At 43.6% G+C, this 16,867-nt stretch overlaps 1 protein-coding gene across 7 annotated transcripts in view; it reads left to right on the top strand.

The window, feature by feature from the left end:
- Positions 1 to 16,867, top strand: part of LOC115132248 (cyclin-dependent kinase 11B-like) — a 31,023-nt gene that overhangs the window by 10,709 nt on the left and 3,447 nt on the right. For 6 of the 7 annotated variants that reach the window (XM_029664687.2, XM_029664691.2, XM_029664689.2 and 3 more), the window contains 13 exons: positions 9,090 to 9,268; positions 9,414 to 9,542; positions 9,692 to 9,787; positions 10,003 to 10,122; positions 10,240 to 10,314; positions 10,508 to 10,713; positions 12,220 to 12,310; positions 12,388 to 12,509; positions 12,662 to 12,767; positions 12,932 to 13,053; positions 13,292 to 13,399; positions 13,860 to 13,976; positions 14,433 to 14,581. In XM_029664687.2, the coding sequence (XP_029520547.1) occupies positions 9,090 to 9,268; positions 9,414 to 9,542; positions 9,692 to 9,787; positions 10,003 to 10,122; positions 10,240 to 10,314; positions 10,508 to 10,713; positions 12,220 to 12,310; positions 12,388 to 12,509; positions 12,662 to 12,767; positions 12,932 to 13,053; positions 13,292 to 13,399; positions 13,860 to 13,976; positions 14,433 to 14,581 (1,620 nt within the window). The remainder of the gene's footprint in view (positions 1 to 9,089; positions 9,269 to 9,413; positions 9,543 to 9,691; positions 9,788 to 10,002; positions 10,123 to 10,239; positions 10,315 to 10,507; positions 10,714 to 12,219; positions 12,311 to 12,387; positions 12,510 to 12,661; positions 12,768 to 12,931; positions 13,054 to 13,291; positions 13,400 to 13,859; positions 13,977 to 14,432; positions 14,582 to 16,867) is intronic. The other variant, XM_029664690.2, reaches the window with a different exon arrangement.

Raw genomic sequence — 16,867 nt, 5'->3', positions numbered from 1 at the left:
CTCTCAACCATGGTTTCCTGCAAGGAAACATGTGCCGTCATCATTGCTTTGCACAAAAAGGGCTTCACAGGCAAGGATATTGCTGCCAGTAAGATTGCACCTAAATCAGCCATTTATCGGATTATCAAGAACTTCACGGAGAGTGGTTCAATTGTTGTGAAGAAGGCTTCAGGGCGCCCAAGAAAGTCCAGCAAGCGCCAGGACCATCTCCTAAAGTTGATTCAGCTGCGGGATCGGGCCACCACCCGTACAGAGCTTGCTCAGGAATGGCTGCAGGCAGGTGTGAGTGCATCTGCACGCACAGTGAGGCGAAGACTTTTGGAGGATGGCCTTTTGTCAAGAAGGGCAGCAAAAAAGCAACTTCTCTCCAGGAAAAACATCAGGGGCAGACTGATATTCTGCAAAAGGTACAGGAATTGGACTGCTGAGGACTGGGGTAAAGTCATTTTCTCTGATGAATCCCCTTTCCGATTGTTTGGGGCACCCGGAAAAAAGCTTGTCAGGAGAAGACGAGGTGGGTGCTACCATCAGTCCTGTGTCATACCAACAGTAAAGCATCCTGAGACCATTCATGTGTGGGGTTGCTTCTCAGCCAAAGGAGTGGGCTCACTCACAATTTTGCCTAAGATCACAGCCATGAATAAAGAATGGTACCAACACATCCTCCGAGAGCAACTTCTCCCAACCATCCAAAAACAGTTTGGTGACGAACAATGCCTTTTCCAGCATGATGGAGCACCTTGCCATAAGGCAAAAGTGATAACTAAGTGGCTCGGGGAACAAAACATGGATATTTTGGGTCCATGGCCAGGAAACTCCCCAGACCTTATTCCCATTGAGAATTTGTGGTCAATCCTCAAGAGGTGTGGACAAACAAAAACCCACAAATTCTGAAAAATTCCACGCATTGATTATGCAAGAATGGGCTGCCATCAGTGGCCCAGAAGTTAATTGACAGCATGCCAGGGCGGATTGCATAGGTCTTGAAAAAGAACGGTCAACACTGCAAATATTGACTCTTTGCATCAACTTCATGTAATTGTAAAAAGAAGGGGAAAAAAGCTTTTGACACTTATGAAATGCTTGTTAATCTAGTTCAGTAGTAACATCTGACAAATATCTGAAGACACTGAAGAAGCAACCTTGGAAATTTTTTGTCATTCTCAACTTTTGGCCACGACTGGACACACCTACTCATTCAAGGGTTTTTCTACGTTGTAGAATAATAGTGAAGACATCAAATCAAAATATATTTTAGATTCTTCAAAGTAGCCACCCTTAACCTTGATGACAGCTTTGCACACTCATTCTCTCAACCAGCTTCACCTGGAATGCTTTTCCAACAGTCTTGAAGGAGTTCCCACATATGCTGAGCATTTGTTGGCTGCTTTCCCTTCACTCTGTGGTCCAACTCATCCCAAACCATCTCAATTGGGTTAAGGTCGGGTGATTGTGGAGGCCAGGTCATCTGATGCAGCGTGCCATCACTCTCTTTCTTGGTCACTTTGTGAGACGCAGAGTAGACATGGCGGTTGGAACCAGAAATCTCAAATTTGGACTCATCAGAGCAAAGGACAGATTTCCACCGGTATAATGTCCATTGTCCATGTTTCTTGGCCCAAGCAAGTCTCTTCATATTGGTGTCCTTTATCGGAATGTGATTGGGAGTCCCATAGGGCTGCGCACAATTGGCACAGCTTTCTTTAAGGCTTGGTCGGGTTAGGCCGTCATTGTAAATAAGAATTTGTTCTTAACCTCTTTGGGCTGCAATCCCATTAACAGGATGATTATGACAGCCAGTGAAAGTGCAGGGCTCCAAATTCAAACAACAGAAATCTCGTCCCTAGCGGGCGAAACAGATATGACAGCTTGTTACACAAAGGAAAAGGTGCTGGGTTTGAGTGAAAGAGCGGGACACTGGAACAGAGGCGAAGCTGTGCTATCGTAAATACAGTATCTTATGCATTCTAAATTATCGCCCATTTGGAAAAGGAAAATGCAATAAATATTTACTCTGACCTGCGCTTCAGTAGGTTGATGGGAGACCGTGTTGCCAACCGAGTCCTCTGTCCTTTGAAGCATGTCTCTGGTGGTCACTTGTGTGGTAGATGGGATACTCTCTGTTCCTTCCTAACCTGCGTTTGCAGCTGCGGTCGCTAACTCAACAGCTAGGAGGTAACACTTCTGTCGTGAATAAGAGTTCAAAGTTCATACCATTCGCAACCAAAGCTCATGCTGATGTTGGCTTCGTTCTTGTAGTTTTATCTGAACCATTCTGACATAGGATCGTCATCCTACCTCATGGGAACAGAAAGTTATGTTGTAGTCAAGAGCTTATATAGGAAGGAAGAGGAGGGTGTGTTTGAAAAGTTTTATAGCCTTTGTCCCTTCACAGGGGAGTGCCACTGATTGAGCAGCCCTACCTTGTGAAAATCCAAATCTCACATTTTAGAAGCTAAAATCATATTTCATCCCATCACAAATAATTTCATATTCAAACATTTAAATTGAACAACAATTCCATGTGAATCTGATAACTCTGATGTATAGACTTTCCACTGTGGAGTTTGTCAACTTATCATTGATGAGAATGTCTCAGATGACAACCGAACTGACATCATATTCATTAAATTCCACTGCATATGTTCAATTGTTCGGATTACCAGAATATAGTTCATTTCCCCCCACATGTTCCCAGAATCTCTATGTTAACCAAGGGGTTTTTAAATGTAACCTCAATTGGTGTGAGAAGGGAAGGTCATAAACCTATCCCCCAGGCCAACGTCATGACAGAGGTGTCACAAATAGAGATAAAATGAATCACTAACATTTGATGATCTTCATCAGATGACACTCATAGGACTTCATGTTACACAATACATGTATGTTTTGTTTGATAAAGTTCATATTTATATAAAAAAAATCGGAGTTTACATTGGCGCGTTACATTCACTTGTTCCAAAAACATCCAGTGATTTTTGCATAGAAACATCGATTCAACAGAAATACTCATCATAAATGTAGATGATAATGCAAGTTATACACATGGAATTATAGATATACCTGTCCTTAATGCAACCGCTGTGTCAGATTTCAAAAAAACTTTACGGAAAAAGCAAACCATGCAATAATCTGATACGGTGCACAGAACAATAGTCAAATTAGCTGCCATGTTGTAGTCAACAAACCATAAATGACATGCTAAATATTCCCTTACCTTTGATCTTCATCTGAATGCACTCCCAGGAATCCCAGGTCCACAATAAATGCTTGATTTGTTCGACAATGTCCTGTATTTATGTCCAATTAGCGACTTTTGTTAGCCGCGTTTGGTACACCTATCCAAACGCAGGTGCTGGTTGACCATTTCTTTTGACAAATTTTCAAAAAGTTATATTACAGGTCGAAGAAACATTTCAAACTAAGTACAGAATCAATCATTAGGATGTTTCAACCGGAGAATTCCTTCGTGTCTGGAGGAGGAACGGAACGCAGGAAGATATCATACGGTATGCGTGTGACCTGGAACTGGCTCTCTGCCAGACACATGGCTCATTCTGCTCATATTCAGTCCCACAAGACAGTAGAAGCCTATTTCAAATTTCTATAGACAGTTGACATCTAGTGGAAGGCCTAGGAAGTGAATCTTCATTCATATCGCAATGGGATTTCAATAGGGAATGGTTTGAAAATATACCAACATCAGATTTCTCACTTCCTGTTTGGATTTCTTTTCAGGTTCTTGCCTGGCATATGAGTTCTGTTATACTCACAGACATCACGCAAACAGTTTCAGAAACTTTAGTGTTTTCTATCCAATACTTATGATATGCATATATTAGCAACTGAGACTGAGGAGCAGGCCGTTTACTCTGGGCACCTTTCATCCAAGCTACTCAATAGTGCCCCTGCAGCCATAAGAAGTTAACTGACTTGCCTAGTTAAATAAAATAATTAGTGGTTTCTTTGCAGTGATTTGAGTGTGCCATGTGTTCCTTCCTGCAAAATCCTCTAGAGGGCAGAACGTAAAAAAATATATTGATACCAAAACGATACAAATGGCACACACAAAAAGAACAGCAGGGAGGACTGATTTCCCTCCGTTCTTTCCAGGTTTTTTCTCAATCACACGTTCTAATATAAAAACAACAAAATAAACATTTTGCTTTTCTCACTCCACAATATGTGGGATGCTAGCGTCCCACCTGGCCAACATCCAGTGAGATTGCAGAGCGCCAAATTCAAATACAGAAATACTCATTATAAAAATTCAGAAAAGATACAACTATTAAACATAGGTTTAAAGATGAACTTCTTGTGAATTCAACCACGGTGTCAGATTTAAAAAATGCTTTACGGCGAAAGCATACCTTACAATTATTTGAGAACATAGCCCAGCAGACAAATCATTACAAACAGTAACCAGCCAAGTAGAAGAGTTACACAAGTCAGAAATGGAGATAAAATTAATCCCTTACCTTTGATGATCTTCATATGTTTGCACTCAAATGTTCCTTTTGTTCAGTAAAGTCTCTTTATATACCTGAAAACCTCTGTTTTGTTTGCGTTTTCTTCAGTAATCCACAGGCTCAAACGCAGTCACAACAGGCAGACAAAAAAATCCAAATTGTATCCGTAAAGTTCATAGAAACATGTCAAACGATGTTTATATTCAATTGTTGTTTTTAGCCAAAATGATCTATAATATTTAAACCGGACAATAACGTCAATATAAAAGGTAAAAAAAGAAAGGCACTCTCTGGTCGCGCGCATGAAAAAGCTCTGTGGCACTGCAGGGTCCACTCATTGACTGCTCTTACTCCCTCATTTATCAGAATACAAGCCTGAAACAATTTCTAAATACTGTTGACATCTAGTGGAAGGCATAGGAACTGGAATTGGAGTCCTAAATCAATTGATACTGTAATGGCATTGACTAGAAAACTACAACAAAAAATCCTACATCCTGAATGGATTTTTCTCAGGTTTTCGCCTGCCAAATCACTTCTGTTATACTCCGACATTATTTTAACAGTTTTGGAAACTTTAGTGTTTTCTATCCAAATCTACTAATTAAATGCATATACTATCTTCTGGGCCCGAGTTGAAGGCAGTTTAATTTGTGCATGCTTTTCATCCAAAATTTCTAATCCTGCCCCCTACCCTATAGAAGTTAAACCCAATCAGGGGAAACATTTTGAGGTCTGGGTAATATTGGATAAATGTAGGTTTGTTAGTTTAGTTAATTCAGCCTTTAATTCAGTTGCGCACCAATCCAGACAGTTATTTGGCTAGCTGGGTTTCTATAGCAAACTTGTGATGGAGTTTTCAAAAACAAATGGCCACTGCATAGATGCAAATAATCATGATTCTGCTGGGTAGGCATAGGCTACTTTGTAGTTACCTTTTTAATTTCCTTTCCATCTACCCAAAAATTATTAGCATTGCTAACGGCTACACAGAGTGCATAGATTTTCAAGTGTTTTCCACTGTTTTGTATGAAAAAACAATTTGAAGCCAACATTCACTTTTGTCTTGCTCATAATAACCGCACATGGCTTTACAACAACAGACAAGCACAACACCTTTCAATTGAAAAGACGGGAAACAAACAAAAGCACTTACAACTCTTTAAAAACTGGTCAGAAATTAAATCATGGCATTAATATATTGGAGCAGTAGAACTTCTAAATCAGCTGCCAACTTTAATTACTTTTCAAGGACCACAGCTAAAGAGACAATCTGGTCTGAGTATTTAGTATTATTCTATACATATTAGTGGTTATGCTTCATGGAGTCGTGGGTGAAAGACGACATTATCAACATACATCTGGCTGGTTATACGCTGTATCGGCAAGATAGAACAGCACGCCTGGTAAGACAAGGGGTGGCGGACTATGTATTTTTGTAAATAACAGCTGGTGCAAAATATCTAAGGAAGTCTCAAGGTTTTGCTCGTCTGAGGTAGTGTAGTCTACACCATATCATGAGATACTCTACCTAGAGGGTTTTCATCTGTATTTGTTGTAGCTGTCTCCATATCACCACAGACTGATGCTGGCACTAAGACTGCACTGAAAGTGCTGTTGTCCGACATAAGCAAACAGGAAAGCACTCACCCAGAGGCAGCGCTCCTAGTAGCCGGGGACTTTAATGCAGCAGAACTTACATTTGTCTTACCAAATTTCAATCCGCATGTTAAATGTGCAACAGAGGGGAAAAAACTCCGGACCACCTTTACTCCACACAGAGACTCATACAAAGCTCTCCCTCACCCTCCATTTGGCAAATCTGACCATAATTCTATCCTCCTTATTCCTGCTTACGAGCAAAAATTAAAGCAGGAAGCAGCAGTGTCTCTCAATCAAGTGGTCAGATAAAGCAGATGCTAAACTGCAGGACTGTTTTGCTAGCACAGACTGGAATATGTTCCGGGATTCCTCCGATGGCATTGAGTAGTACACCACATCAGTCATTGGCTTCATCAATAAGTGCATCGATGACGTTGTCCCAACAAGCCATGGATTACAGGCAACATCTTCACTGAGCTAAAGGCTTGAGCTGCCGCTTTCAAGGAGCGGGATTCTAAACTTGAATCTTATAAGAAATCCCGCTATGCCCTCCGACGAACCATCAAACAGGCAAATCGTCAATACAGGACTAAGATAGAATCATACTACACCCGCTCGTTGCATGTGGCAGGGCTTGCAAACCATTAGACTACAAAGGAAAGCACAGCCGAGAGCTGCCTAGTGACACGAGCCTACCAGACGAGCTAAACTACTTCTATGCTCGCTTCGAAGCTAATAAAACTGAAACATGCATGAGAGCACCAGCTGTTTCAGAAGACCGTGTGATCACGCTCTCCGCAGCCGATGTGAGTAAGGCCTTCAAACAGGTCAACATTCACAAGGCCTCGGGGCCAGACGGGTTACCTGTACACTCCGCACTCCACACTGCCCTTTCCCACCTGGATGAAAGGAACACCTATGTGAGAATGCAATTCATTGACTACAGCTCAGCGTTCAACACCATATTGCCCTCAAAGCTCATCACTAAGCTAAGGACACTGTGACTTAACACCTCCCTCTGCAACTGGATCCTGGACTTTCTGACGGGCGGCCCCCAGGTGGTAAGGGTAGGTAACAACGCATCCGCCACACTGATCCTCAACACAGTGGCCCCTCGGGTGCGTGCTCAGTCCCCTCCTGTACTCCCTGTTCACTCATGACTGCACGGCCAGGCACGACTCCAACACCACCATTAAGTTTGCCGGGGACACAACAGTGGTAAGCCTGGACAACGATGAGACCGCCTATAGGGAGGAGGTCAGAGACCTGGCGTGTGGTGCCAGGACAACAACCTCTCCCTCAATGTGATCAAGACAAAGGATGACCGAGCACGCCCCCATTCTCATCGACGGTGCTGTAGTGGAGCAGGTTGAGATCATCACCAACAAACTAACATGGTCCAAGCACACGCAGACAGTTGTCAAGAGGGCACGACAAAACCTATTCCCCCTCAGGAGACTGAAAAAATTTGGCAATGGTCCTCAGATCCTCAAAAGGTTTTACAGCTGCACCATCGAGAGCATCCTGACTGGTTTCATCACTGCCTGGTAGGGCAACTGCTCGGCCTTCGACCGCAAGGCACTACAGAGGGTAGAGAGTACGGCCCAGTACATCACTGGGGCCAAGCTTCCTACCGTCCAGGACCTCTATACCAGGTGGTGTCAGAGGAGTGCCCTAAAAATTGTGAAACTCCAGCCACCCTGGTCATAGACTGTTGACTCCGCTACCACACGGCAAGCGGCAGCGGAGCACCAAGTTTAGGTCCAAGAGGCTTCTAAACAGCTTCTACCCCCAAGCCATAAGACTCCTGAACATCTAATCAAATGGCCATCCAGACTATTTGCTTTGCACCCCCCCCCCCCCTTACACCGCTGCCACTCTGTTGTTATCTATGCATAGTCACTTTAATAACTCTACCTACATGTACATATTACCTCAACTAACCGGTGCCCCCACACATTGACTCGCTATTATTTTACTGCTGCTCTTTAACTTGTTACTTTAAAATAAAAAATTAAGCTGCATTGTTGGTTAAGGGCTCGTAAGTAAGCATTTCACTGTAAGGAAAGATTTGATAAATCTGAGACACTCCATTTAGTAGGATATGTTACGTTTAGTGGTGGGTGGCCATATAAAGCGAAATGTCGGTGATTGGTTGGTCGTAGAACGCGAATGGCTAGCAACCGAGTTCGAATCTCATCACTGACAGCTTTTGCATTTTAGCTAAGTATCCACTTTTCAATCATTTCTATCTTTTAGCTACTTTGCAACAACTTTGCATGTTAGCTAACCCTTCCCCTAAGACTAACCTTAACCCGTTTAACTAACCATTCCCCTAACTTTTAACCTAACTCATAAACTTAACCCTAACCACTAGTCTAGCTAATGTTAGCCACCTAGCTAGAATTGGTAGCATTTCATGCGAAATGGGTGATGGACATCCAGAAATTAATCCATACCATACAAAACGTAACATCATACTAAATCAGATTCACTTGTAAAATAATACGAAATGCTATGATACCAGGTTGAGAAGAAATGTCTGATTTTCACATTTCTGACTGGCCCGTAGGGTTTCCAAAACCTCCCCAGTATGTCAAGCCCTGACACACCGACAAGGTCATTCCTGTGCCATAAATCGCTTGCGACCAATTAAAAATGTTGCACTGTCAAATCAGACAAATGGTCGCAAATGTGATTGTTTTGGTTGCATTATCAAACCCCGATCGTGTTTTTTTTTCTGTACCTGGATACTTAGTGTTTGCGCTACGTCATCACACACAGCCCTTTGTCCGTCTGATGGAAATTTGCTTGAAAATCTGTCGCAAATTCGGTAGAAACCTAGCTTATGATGACATATCTTGGTCTACCTTCAAACGTGCATATCCTCAAACTGTCACACGCTGGTCAGACATCTTTTTTACCGTGCAGTTACCTGTCACACTGTATACTGTACTCTTCCCCTTCCATGCAGCAGACATTAACAGTGTGGGGTGGGTGGCTTTTGGGTTTCTGGAGAGCTCCTGACAGGATTCCCCCGTCTTCCCCGGACTACAGGGACAGGTTGGAGCAGGTGGAGCGCCAGCGCGAGAGGGATCGTAAGCTCCGTGAGCAGCAGCAGAAGGAGCAGCGCGAGCAGAAGGAGAGAGAGAGGAGGGCAGAGGAGCGCCGCAAAGAGCGTGAGGCGCGCCGAGAAGGTCAGGGTTCACACACACGCATTTGCGCACACGTGTAGGGTTAGAGTTTACAGCCTTAGCGTGTCCGTGAATGTAAGTATTTTGATATATGTAAGGATGCACTGTTGGTGACGGGATGCAAAATCTCTTGTCCGTTCTCTGACAGTCCCGTCCCACCATCGCGCACTGCCTGATGAGTACGGGGACAAGCCAAAACAGAGCCACCGCAGCCGCAGCCCCAACCGGGCTCCCCAGGACCGACTGGAGCACAGCAGCGAGCCACATAGAACTGGTGGTGAGACTATCAAATCAAGATGGTTTTACATAATTTTGCTTTTGTAGAATTGGTATCAAGACTTAGTAATTGATTTCATTCAATTTCCTTAACTATAATTTTTCTGTGTGATTAGGGACGCTCATTTTGCTTTGTTTGTGGTCCAACAGTGAAAGATGAGAAGCCAGAGGACAAGGACCTTCTCTCTGACCTTCAGGACATCAGTGACAGTGAGAGGAAGACCAGCACAGGAGAGTCCTCCTTAGGTAGGTAGACACACACACGCACTCAAGGTTGCAACATACCCCACACCAGATGGCATCACAAATAAGTTATTAAAACATTACACTTCTACTGATGTTTAATCCTTAACAGAGTTCTAACTGTTATAGATACTGTATTTACAATCCAGACATCTTCTTGTGTTTTAAGTCTTTGTGGGTTGTTTGGAGGTGACATTGAGTGGACTTCTCTTCCCTAGGCTCCGGCTCAGGGTCGGGCTCTGACGATGAGGAGGGTAATGGCGTTGAAGATGGATCTAGCAGCCTGAGCGAGGGAGAGAACGAGGAATCAGGCTCAGGAGAATCTGACCAGACTGCAGGTCTGCTGAATTACTCTACTTCTGTTCCTTGTGTGTGTGCTCTGGTTTTATCACTTAATAGAATTACGGTGTTGTCACAGTGACACGGCTCTGACCCACCCATTGTCTGTGTTTCAGGTGTGGTGAGTGAAGACGAGCAGTCTGAGGAAGAGTTTGAGGAAGAGAGAGAGAACGGCAACCATATTCCCCCAGGTAGGCATTTCCCACCCCATTTGTCTGGTGGCAGTCATTTGAACAGGTGTTATTGTCATGTCTGAGAGTAAAGTTAATTTTCTTGAAGCTTTTTTATCAGAAAAGGTTAGGTCTAACTCTCAACCAGCTGCTGCTAGATGTGATTTTGTCTTTTTTCTGTAAGTTATAACTGCCTCCTCATTAACCCTCACAGTGCCAGAGTCACGATTTGACCACGATACTGAGGAAAGTGGAGAGGAAGAGGAAGAGGAGGCAGGGGATGGAGACGTGACCCCCCAGTCTGTGTCTCACTCCCACTCAGCCACCCCTGAGCCTGAGGAGAACTACATCCCCGACTCTCCTCCCATCTCCCCCGTGGAGCTAAAGAAGGAGCTGCCTAAGTACCTGCCAGCTCTACAGGTCTGTCCATCTGTCTGGCAGCACACCCCACCTGGGTCAAATCAAATACCTTTTTATTTATTTTTAAATGCCTAAGGTGCGCTTGGCCTACAGAGTTCGTACGGTCATTATTCAAATCCTGGAAAAGTCATGGAATGTTTAAATTGTGTTTTCCAGGCCTGGAAAGGTTTTGGAAAAGGATCAAATCCGAAAAGTTATGGAAATTAATATAATTTTTCATAATATAAATATTTTAGCAATCAAATAAAAATCAATACATCAGTCAGGTTCAGAATGACACTTGAGCTAGTCTGTGTTTGCGCGCATCACCTGCGTGTGTGTGTGAGGAGTCGGCCGTTGCTCAATGAGAGAGAGACAGTCGGACATTGAGGCAGAAGGTAGGCCTAGACTATAAAATATGATTGACAACAGACTAATAACTAGTGTGCCAATTCAAAACATATCTTGTACCCTCTAGTTATCTGTTTAGCTATTATTAGCATGCATTTATGTTTTCCTCATGTGATGTCCCAACACTCACGAATAAGGCCATACAATCGCGAGTAAAGCCATACAAAGTTGATTTACTTTTTACAAGTATTAATTTAAACTATTTTCATGAAACGAATCACTTCGCCATTTTATTAGTTCAGATTCAGTTAGATGTAGCCTTTATTTTGGATTAACTTTATTTGTAGATACTTCCAGTTTATTTGGCCATCCAATGTATGGAACATTGCAACTCAATAGCCTGAAATGTAAACACTTCTATGGTAAATATGACTAAACTAGAAAAGGTACATTTCCTGAAGACATTTTTTGGGCTTGCTTCTGCTGAATAAAAATATTTGCAGCCTACCATAGCCATTTGTTGTTTGATATATTAAATTAGCAAATTATTTCAAAGGGTATGAAACGTATTCGGTTTTAATGTTGCAATGTTATACGTCAAGGGTGGTCAGCCATCATCCACGATAGCTCATAGTTGTGCAGGCTTTTATTCCAGTAGCCTTCTAACAAACCACATTTTAAATGATCTGTTCAACCGGACCTTGTAAAACTGTCTCTGATGTGTTTGAGCAGGGCTTTATCAAAAGCCCGCACAGCTAGTAGCTCTCCAGACTGAGGGTTGACCACATGTTTTATACAGTTGCCTTACCGGTAGTCTACTTTGTGGGGGCTTAAGTGCCTTGCATAACGACAGGATATGGTACATGAGATTGAAGAGCAGCCTCCACGTGTCTACCACGTTACGCTTACATAGATGGCGGCAATTGTTGGTCATGGAAATGTGGTTAAAAATCATGGATAACTTCAGAAATTCTGTCTGTCAAAATGTGTATGAACCTGGACATAGCTTGCCTGATACAATGGAATATTTCAAGAAATGCTCTCACCTGGCAGAGGAAATCAAGTGCACCTCAAGTATTTGACAAAAAAGTAATACGTATTTGACTCAGGCCTGTACACACACACACACATCATATGGACATGTATTGATTGACATTGGTTTCATGTCATTTTCAGGGCTGCCGCAGTGTCGAGGAGTTCCAGTGTCTGAATCGTATCGAGGAAGGGACCTACGGCGTGGTGTATAGGGCCAAGGACAAAAAGACAGGTATGTGGGCTACCTTGCCATTGATTTCCGATCCATCCCTGGACAGACACACACTAAAACAGGCCTGTCTCTTCTAGATGAGATTGTGGCCTTAAAGCGTCTGAAGATGGAGAAGGAGAAAGAAGGTTTCCCCATCACGTCTCTGAGAGAGATCAACACCATTCTGAAGGCCCAGCACCCCAACATCGTCACTGTCAGGGTGAGGTGCATATAAATGCACATTGAAACTATCATAAATTGTTATATCTATGGTGAGCAGCACACATCTGACTCAGAGGAACTCCCCCCTCAATAATATATTATTTTGAAATACATTTTTTGTAGCGCCTTTCTCCTTTTTCCCCATGTTAGGAAATCGTCGTTGGAAGCAACATGGACAAGATCTACATTGTGATGAATTACGTGGAGCACGACCTGAAAAGCTTGATGGAGACCATGAAGCAGCCTTTTCTCCCAGGTAATATTGTGCGATTGAGTTTGAGTTGCAGAAAATACAGTACACTTAATTGTCCTCCAGCCATTTTCCCATGTATTTTGGCTAGGTTAGCGTAAGAGTATTGTTTTAACGTAAGCTTATGAGCTCATGACTCTTTTCCACTTCCTCTTTCTTATCGGCCTCAGGCGAAGTGAAGACCCTGATGATCCAGCTGCTGCGAGGCGTCCGCCATCTCCACGACAACTGGATCCTCCACCGCGACCTGAAGACCTCTAACCTGCTGCTCAGCCACAAGGGGATCCTCAAGGTGTAATAATGCCCTGTTGTATTATATATGTATGATATATTATATCCCATTATAATAATATTAAAACTGCTGTGGGTTGGGAACTTCAGATAAGGATTAGATCATCCATGGCTCAGATGAAGAAATACAACACTCTAGGCGTATTAATGACAAAGAATAATGACTTGAATGTGCGTTCGTGTGTATGCTTGCCTCTTGGGCATTTTTGTAATGTGTGTTCTTTGTTGTGCTGTTCTAGGTGGGGGACTTTGGTCTGGCCCGTGAGTATGGGTCTCCCCTGAAGCCCTACACCCCTGTGGTGGTGACCCTGTGGTACCGTTCTCCAGAACTGCTGCTGGGAGCCAAAGTGAGTCATGACCTAAGCACGTATCTACAATCTGTTTAACCTCCCCAAATCCTAACAATTACCATTTGTGGGATGTTATGCAAAACTGACCGTGGATCAATGTCTTGTGAGCGACATAGCCACAGTAGAGACACCTGCATTCAAAACTCTGCCTTGAGTCAAAACATCTCAAGAAACTTCAGTCATCAAAGACCCTCTCCAGTCAAAACAGTGCCATTCTAAACCGTTACCTGAGTGTGAACATTACCGCATTCAGACAACACAATGCATACTTTGTATGCCTTCCAATAGTGTCGAAGTCTGTAGTTCTAAACATAGCCCAAGACTACATACACACAGCACCATTACCAAGTCAAAGCTTGTCCTCGCCCAGACTAAACACTCCAACCCAGACTCATGCGGTGCTGTCTGTTACTTAGAATACTGTGGTTTTAGCGAGTGTGTGTTTCTCTCTCCACAGGAGTACTCCACAGCTGTGGACATGTGGTCTGTAGGCTGCATATTTGGAGAGCTCCTTACCCAGAAACCTCTCTTCCCTGGAAAATCTGAGATCGACCAAATTAACAAGATATTTAAGGTTAGCAAATTTGTATCAAAAAGTACATTTGACTTCATACTGTCTGGAAAGTAAAAGCACTTTATATATTCCACTCTTACATCTGCGTGCATTCTTGACAGCTACCACATGTTTTTGTTGGTTTTCCAGTTTTATGATCTCCCCACAAGGTGGCAGAGTTAAGAATAGGATGTAGTCAGATTAAATGGATTTGATTTGACTACACAATGTATTTTTCAGAGAGGTACTGCAGTTCAGTGACCCAGTCTCTTTTAGATAGACATGGTGACGTAACAGACTTGTCTGTGGCGGTTGTGTGACTGGGCTAAACTATAAAACTCAGATTAAAAGCTGTGGTCTTGACTGTGCTCCAGCCCCCCCCAGCAGTTCCTAACATACCAGACATAGTGGGGACCTCCAGCCCACACACAAAACATTAACGCCATGTGTCTGTGTGTTGACGCATGTTCTTGTCAGGACCTAGGGTCACCCAGCGAGAAGATTTGGCCAGGCTACAACGAGCTCCCTGCTGTGAAGAAGATGACTTTTACAGAGTACCCCTACAACAACTTGCGCAAGCGCTTCGGAGCCCTGCTTTCAGACCAGGGCTTCGACCTAATGAACAAGTACGTCTAATCTACCCATATCTGTTACATTTCTCAGACAAACGAGCTTTGGTTCTTAGAAAATCTCAGTTGAGAAGATTTTAATACAAAACCACTGGACTCAATGAACAATGCCATGAAAGTGTAATCTAAAAATGTTCTCTATAAATACTAGCAAAAATGAAATGTTTGCCAAGTGTTGCTATACATAAGTTTGTCATCTTTTGGGTGAATTTTGACATCAGTGCAGTGGAATGTCATCCGTATAATGACCCAGGAAGTGCAATGACCCCTGGCCAGTGGTGCTAGCCGTCTCATGTTTGGACTAGAGGGTGGCGGTCCTCCAACTACAAGGCTAGGCTTAAGATTGCGTTGTCAGCCTTGTTGCTTTAACTTACCCTGTGTGATTAGATGAGATGAAGACTAAACATCCTCACTGTCAACTGCGTTTATATTCAGCAAACTTAACATGTATAAATATTTGTATGAACATAAGATTCAACTGAGGAGACAAACTGAACAAGTTCCACAGACATGTGGCTAACATAAATGGAATAATGTGTCCCTGAACAAAGGGTTGGTCAAAATCGAAAGTAACAGTCAATGCAGCTGGTGGCCACCCCAGATACTAAGTACTGCAGTGCATCGCCTCATGGACGTCACCAGATTTGCCAGTTCTTGCTGTGAGATGTTACCCCACTCTTCCACCAAGGCACCTGCAAGTTCCCGGACATTTCTGGGGGGAATGGCGCTAGCCCTCACCCTCCAATCCAACAGTTCCCAGACGTGCTCATTGGGATTGAATTCTGGGCTCTTCGCTGGCCATGGCAGAACACTGACATTCCTGTATTGCAGGAAATCACGCACAGAATGAGCAGTATGGCTGGTGGCATTGTCATGCTGGCCGCCCCCAGGTGGTGAGGGTAGGCAACAACATCTCCCCGCTGATCCTCAACACGGGGGCCCCACAAGGGTGCGTTCTGAGCCCTCTCCTGTACTCCCTGTTCACCCACGACTGCGTGGCCACGCACGCCTCCAACTCAATCATCAAGTTTGCGGACGACACAACAGTGGTAGGCTTGAGTACCAACAACGACGAGACGGCCTACAGGGAGGAGGTGAGGGCCCTCGGAGTGTGGTGTCAGGAAAATAAACTCACACTCAACGTCAACAAAACTAAGGAGATGATTGTGGACTTCAGGAAACAGCAGAGGGAACACCACCCTATCCACATCGATGGAACAGTAGTGGAGAGGGTAGTAAGTTTTACGTTCCTCGGCATACACATCACAGACAAACTGAATTGGTCCACTCACACAGACCGCGTCGTGAAGAAGGCGCAGCAGCGCCTCTTCAACCTCAGGAGGCTGAAGAAATTCGGCTTGTCACCAAAAGCACTCACAAACTTCTACAGATGCACAATCGAGAGCATCCTGGCGGGCTGTATCACCGCCTGGTACGGCAACTGCTCCGCCCTCAACCGTAAGGCTCTCCAGAGGGTAGTGAGGTCTGCACAACGCATCACCGGGGGCAAACTACCTGCCCTCCAGGACACCTACACCACCCGATGTTACAGGAAGGCCATAAATATCATCAAGGACATCAACCACCCGAGCCACTGCCTGTTCACCCCTCTATCATCCAGAAGGCGAGGTCAGTACAGGTGCATCAAAGCTGGGACCGAGAGACTGAAAAACAGCTTCTATCTCAAGGCCATCAGACTGTTAAACAGCCACCACTAACATTGAGTGGCTGCTGCCAACACACTGACATTGACACTGACCCAACTCCAGCCACTTTAATAATGGGAATTGATGGGAAATGATGTAAATATATCACTAGCCACTTTAAACAATGCTACCTTATATAATGTTACTTACCCTACATTATTCATCTCATATGCATACGTATATACTGTACTCTATATCATCGACTGCATCCTTATGTAATACATGTATCACTAGCCACTTTAACTATGCCACTTTGTTTACTTTGTCTACATACTCATCTCATATGTATATACTGTACTCGATACCATCTACTGTATGCTGCCCTGTACCATCACTCATTCATATATCCTTATGTACATATTCTTTATCCCCTTACACTGTGTATAAGACAGTAGTTTTGGAATTGTTAGATTACTTGTTGGTTATTACTGCATTGTCGGAACTAGAAGCACAAGCATTTCGCTACACTCGCATTAACTTCTGCTAACCATGTGTATGTGACAAATAAAATTTGATTTGAGGGTCATGTCATGATGAGCCTGCAGGAAGGGTACCACATGAGGGAGGAGGATGTTTT

Source organism: Oncorhynchus nerka, linkage group LG7 (assembly GCF_034236695.1).
Source record: "Oncorhynchus nerka isolate Pitt River linkage group LG7, Oner_Uvic_2.0, whole genome shotgun sequence".
Lineage (NCBI taxonomy): Eukaryota > Metazoa > Chordata > Actinopteri > Salmoniformes > Salmonidae > Oncorhynchus > Oncorhynchus nerka.
This window is presented reverse-complemented; position numbering and strand designations above follow the sequence as displayed.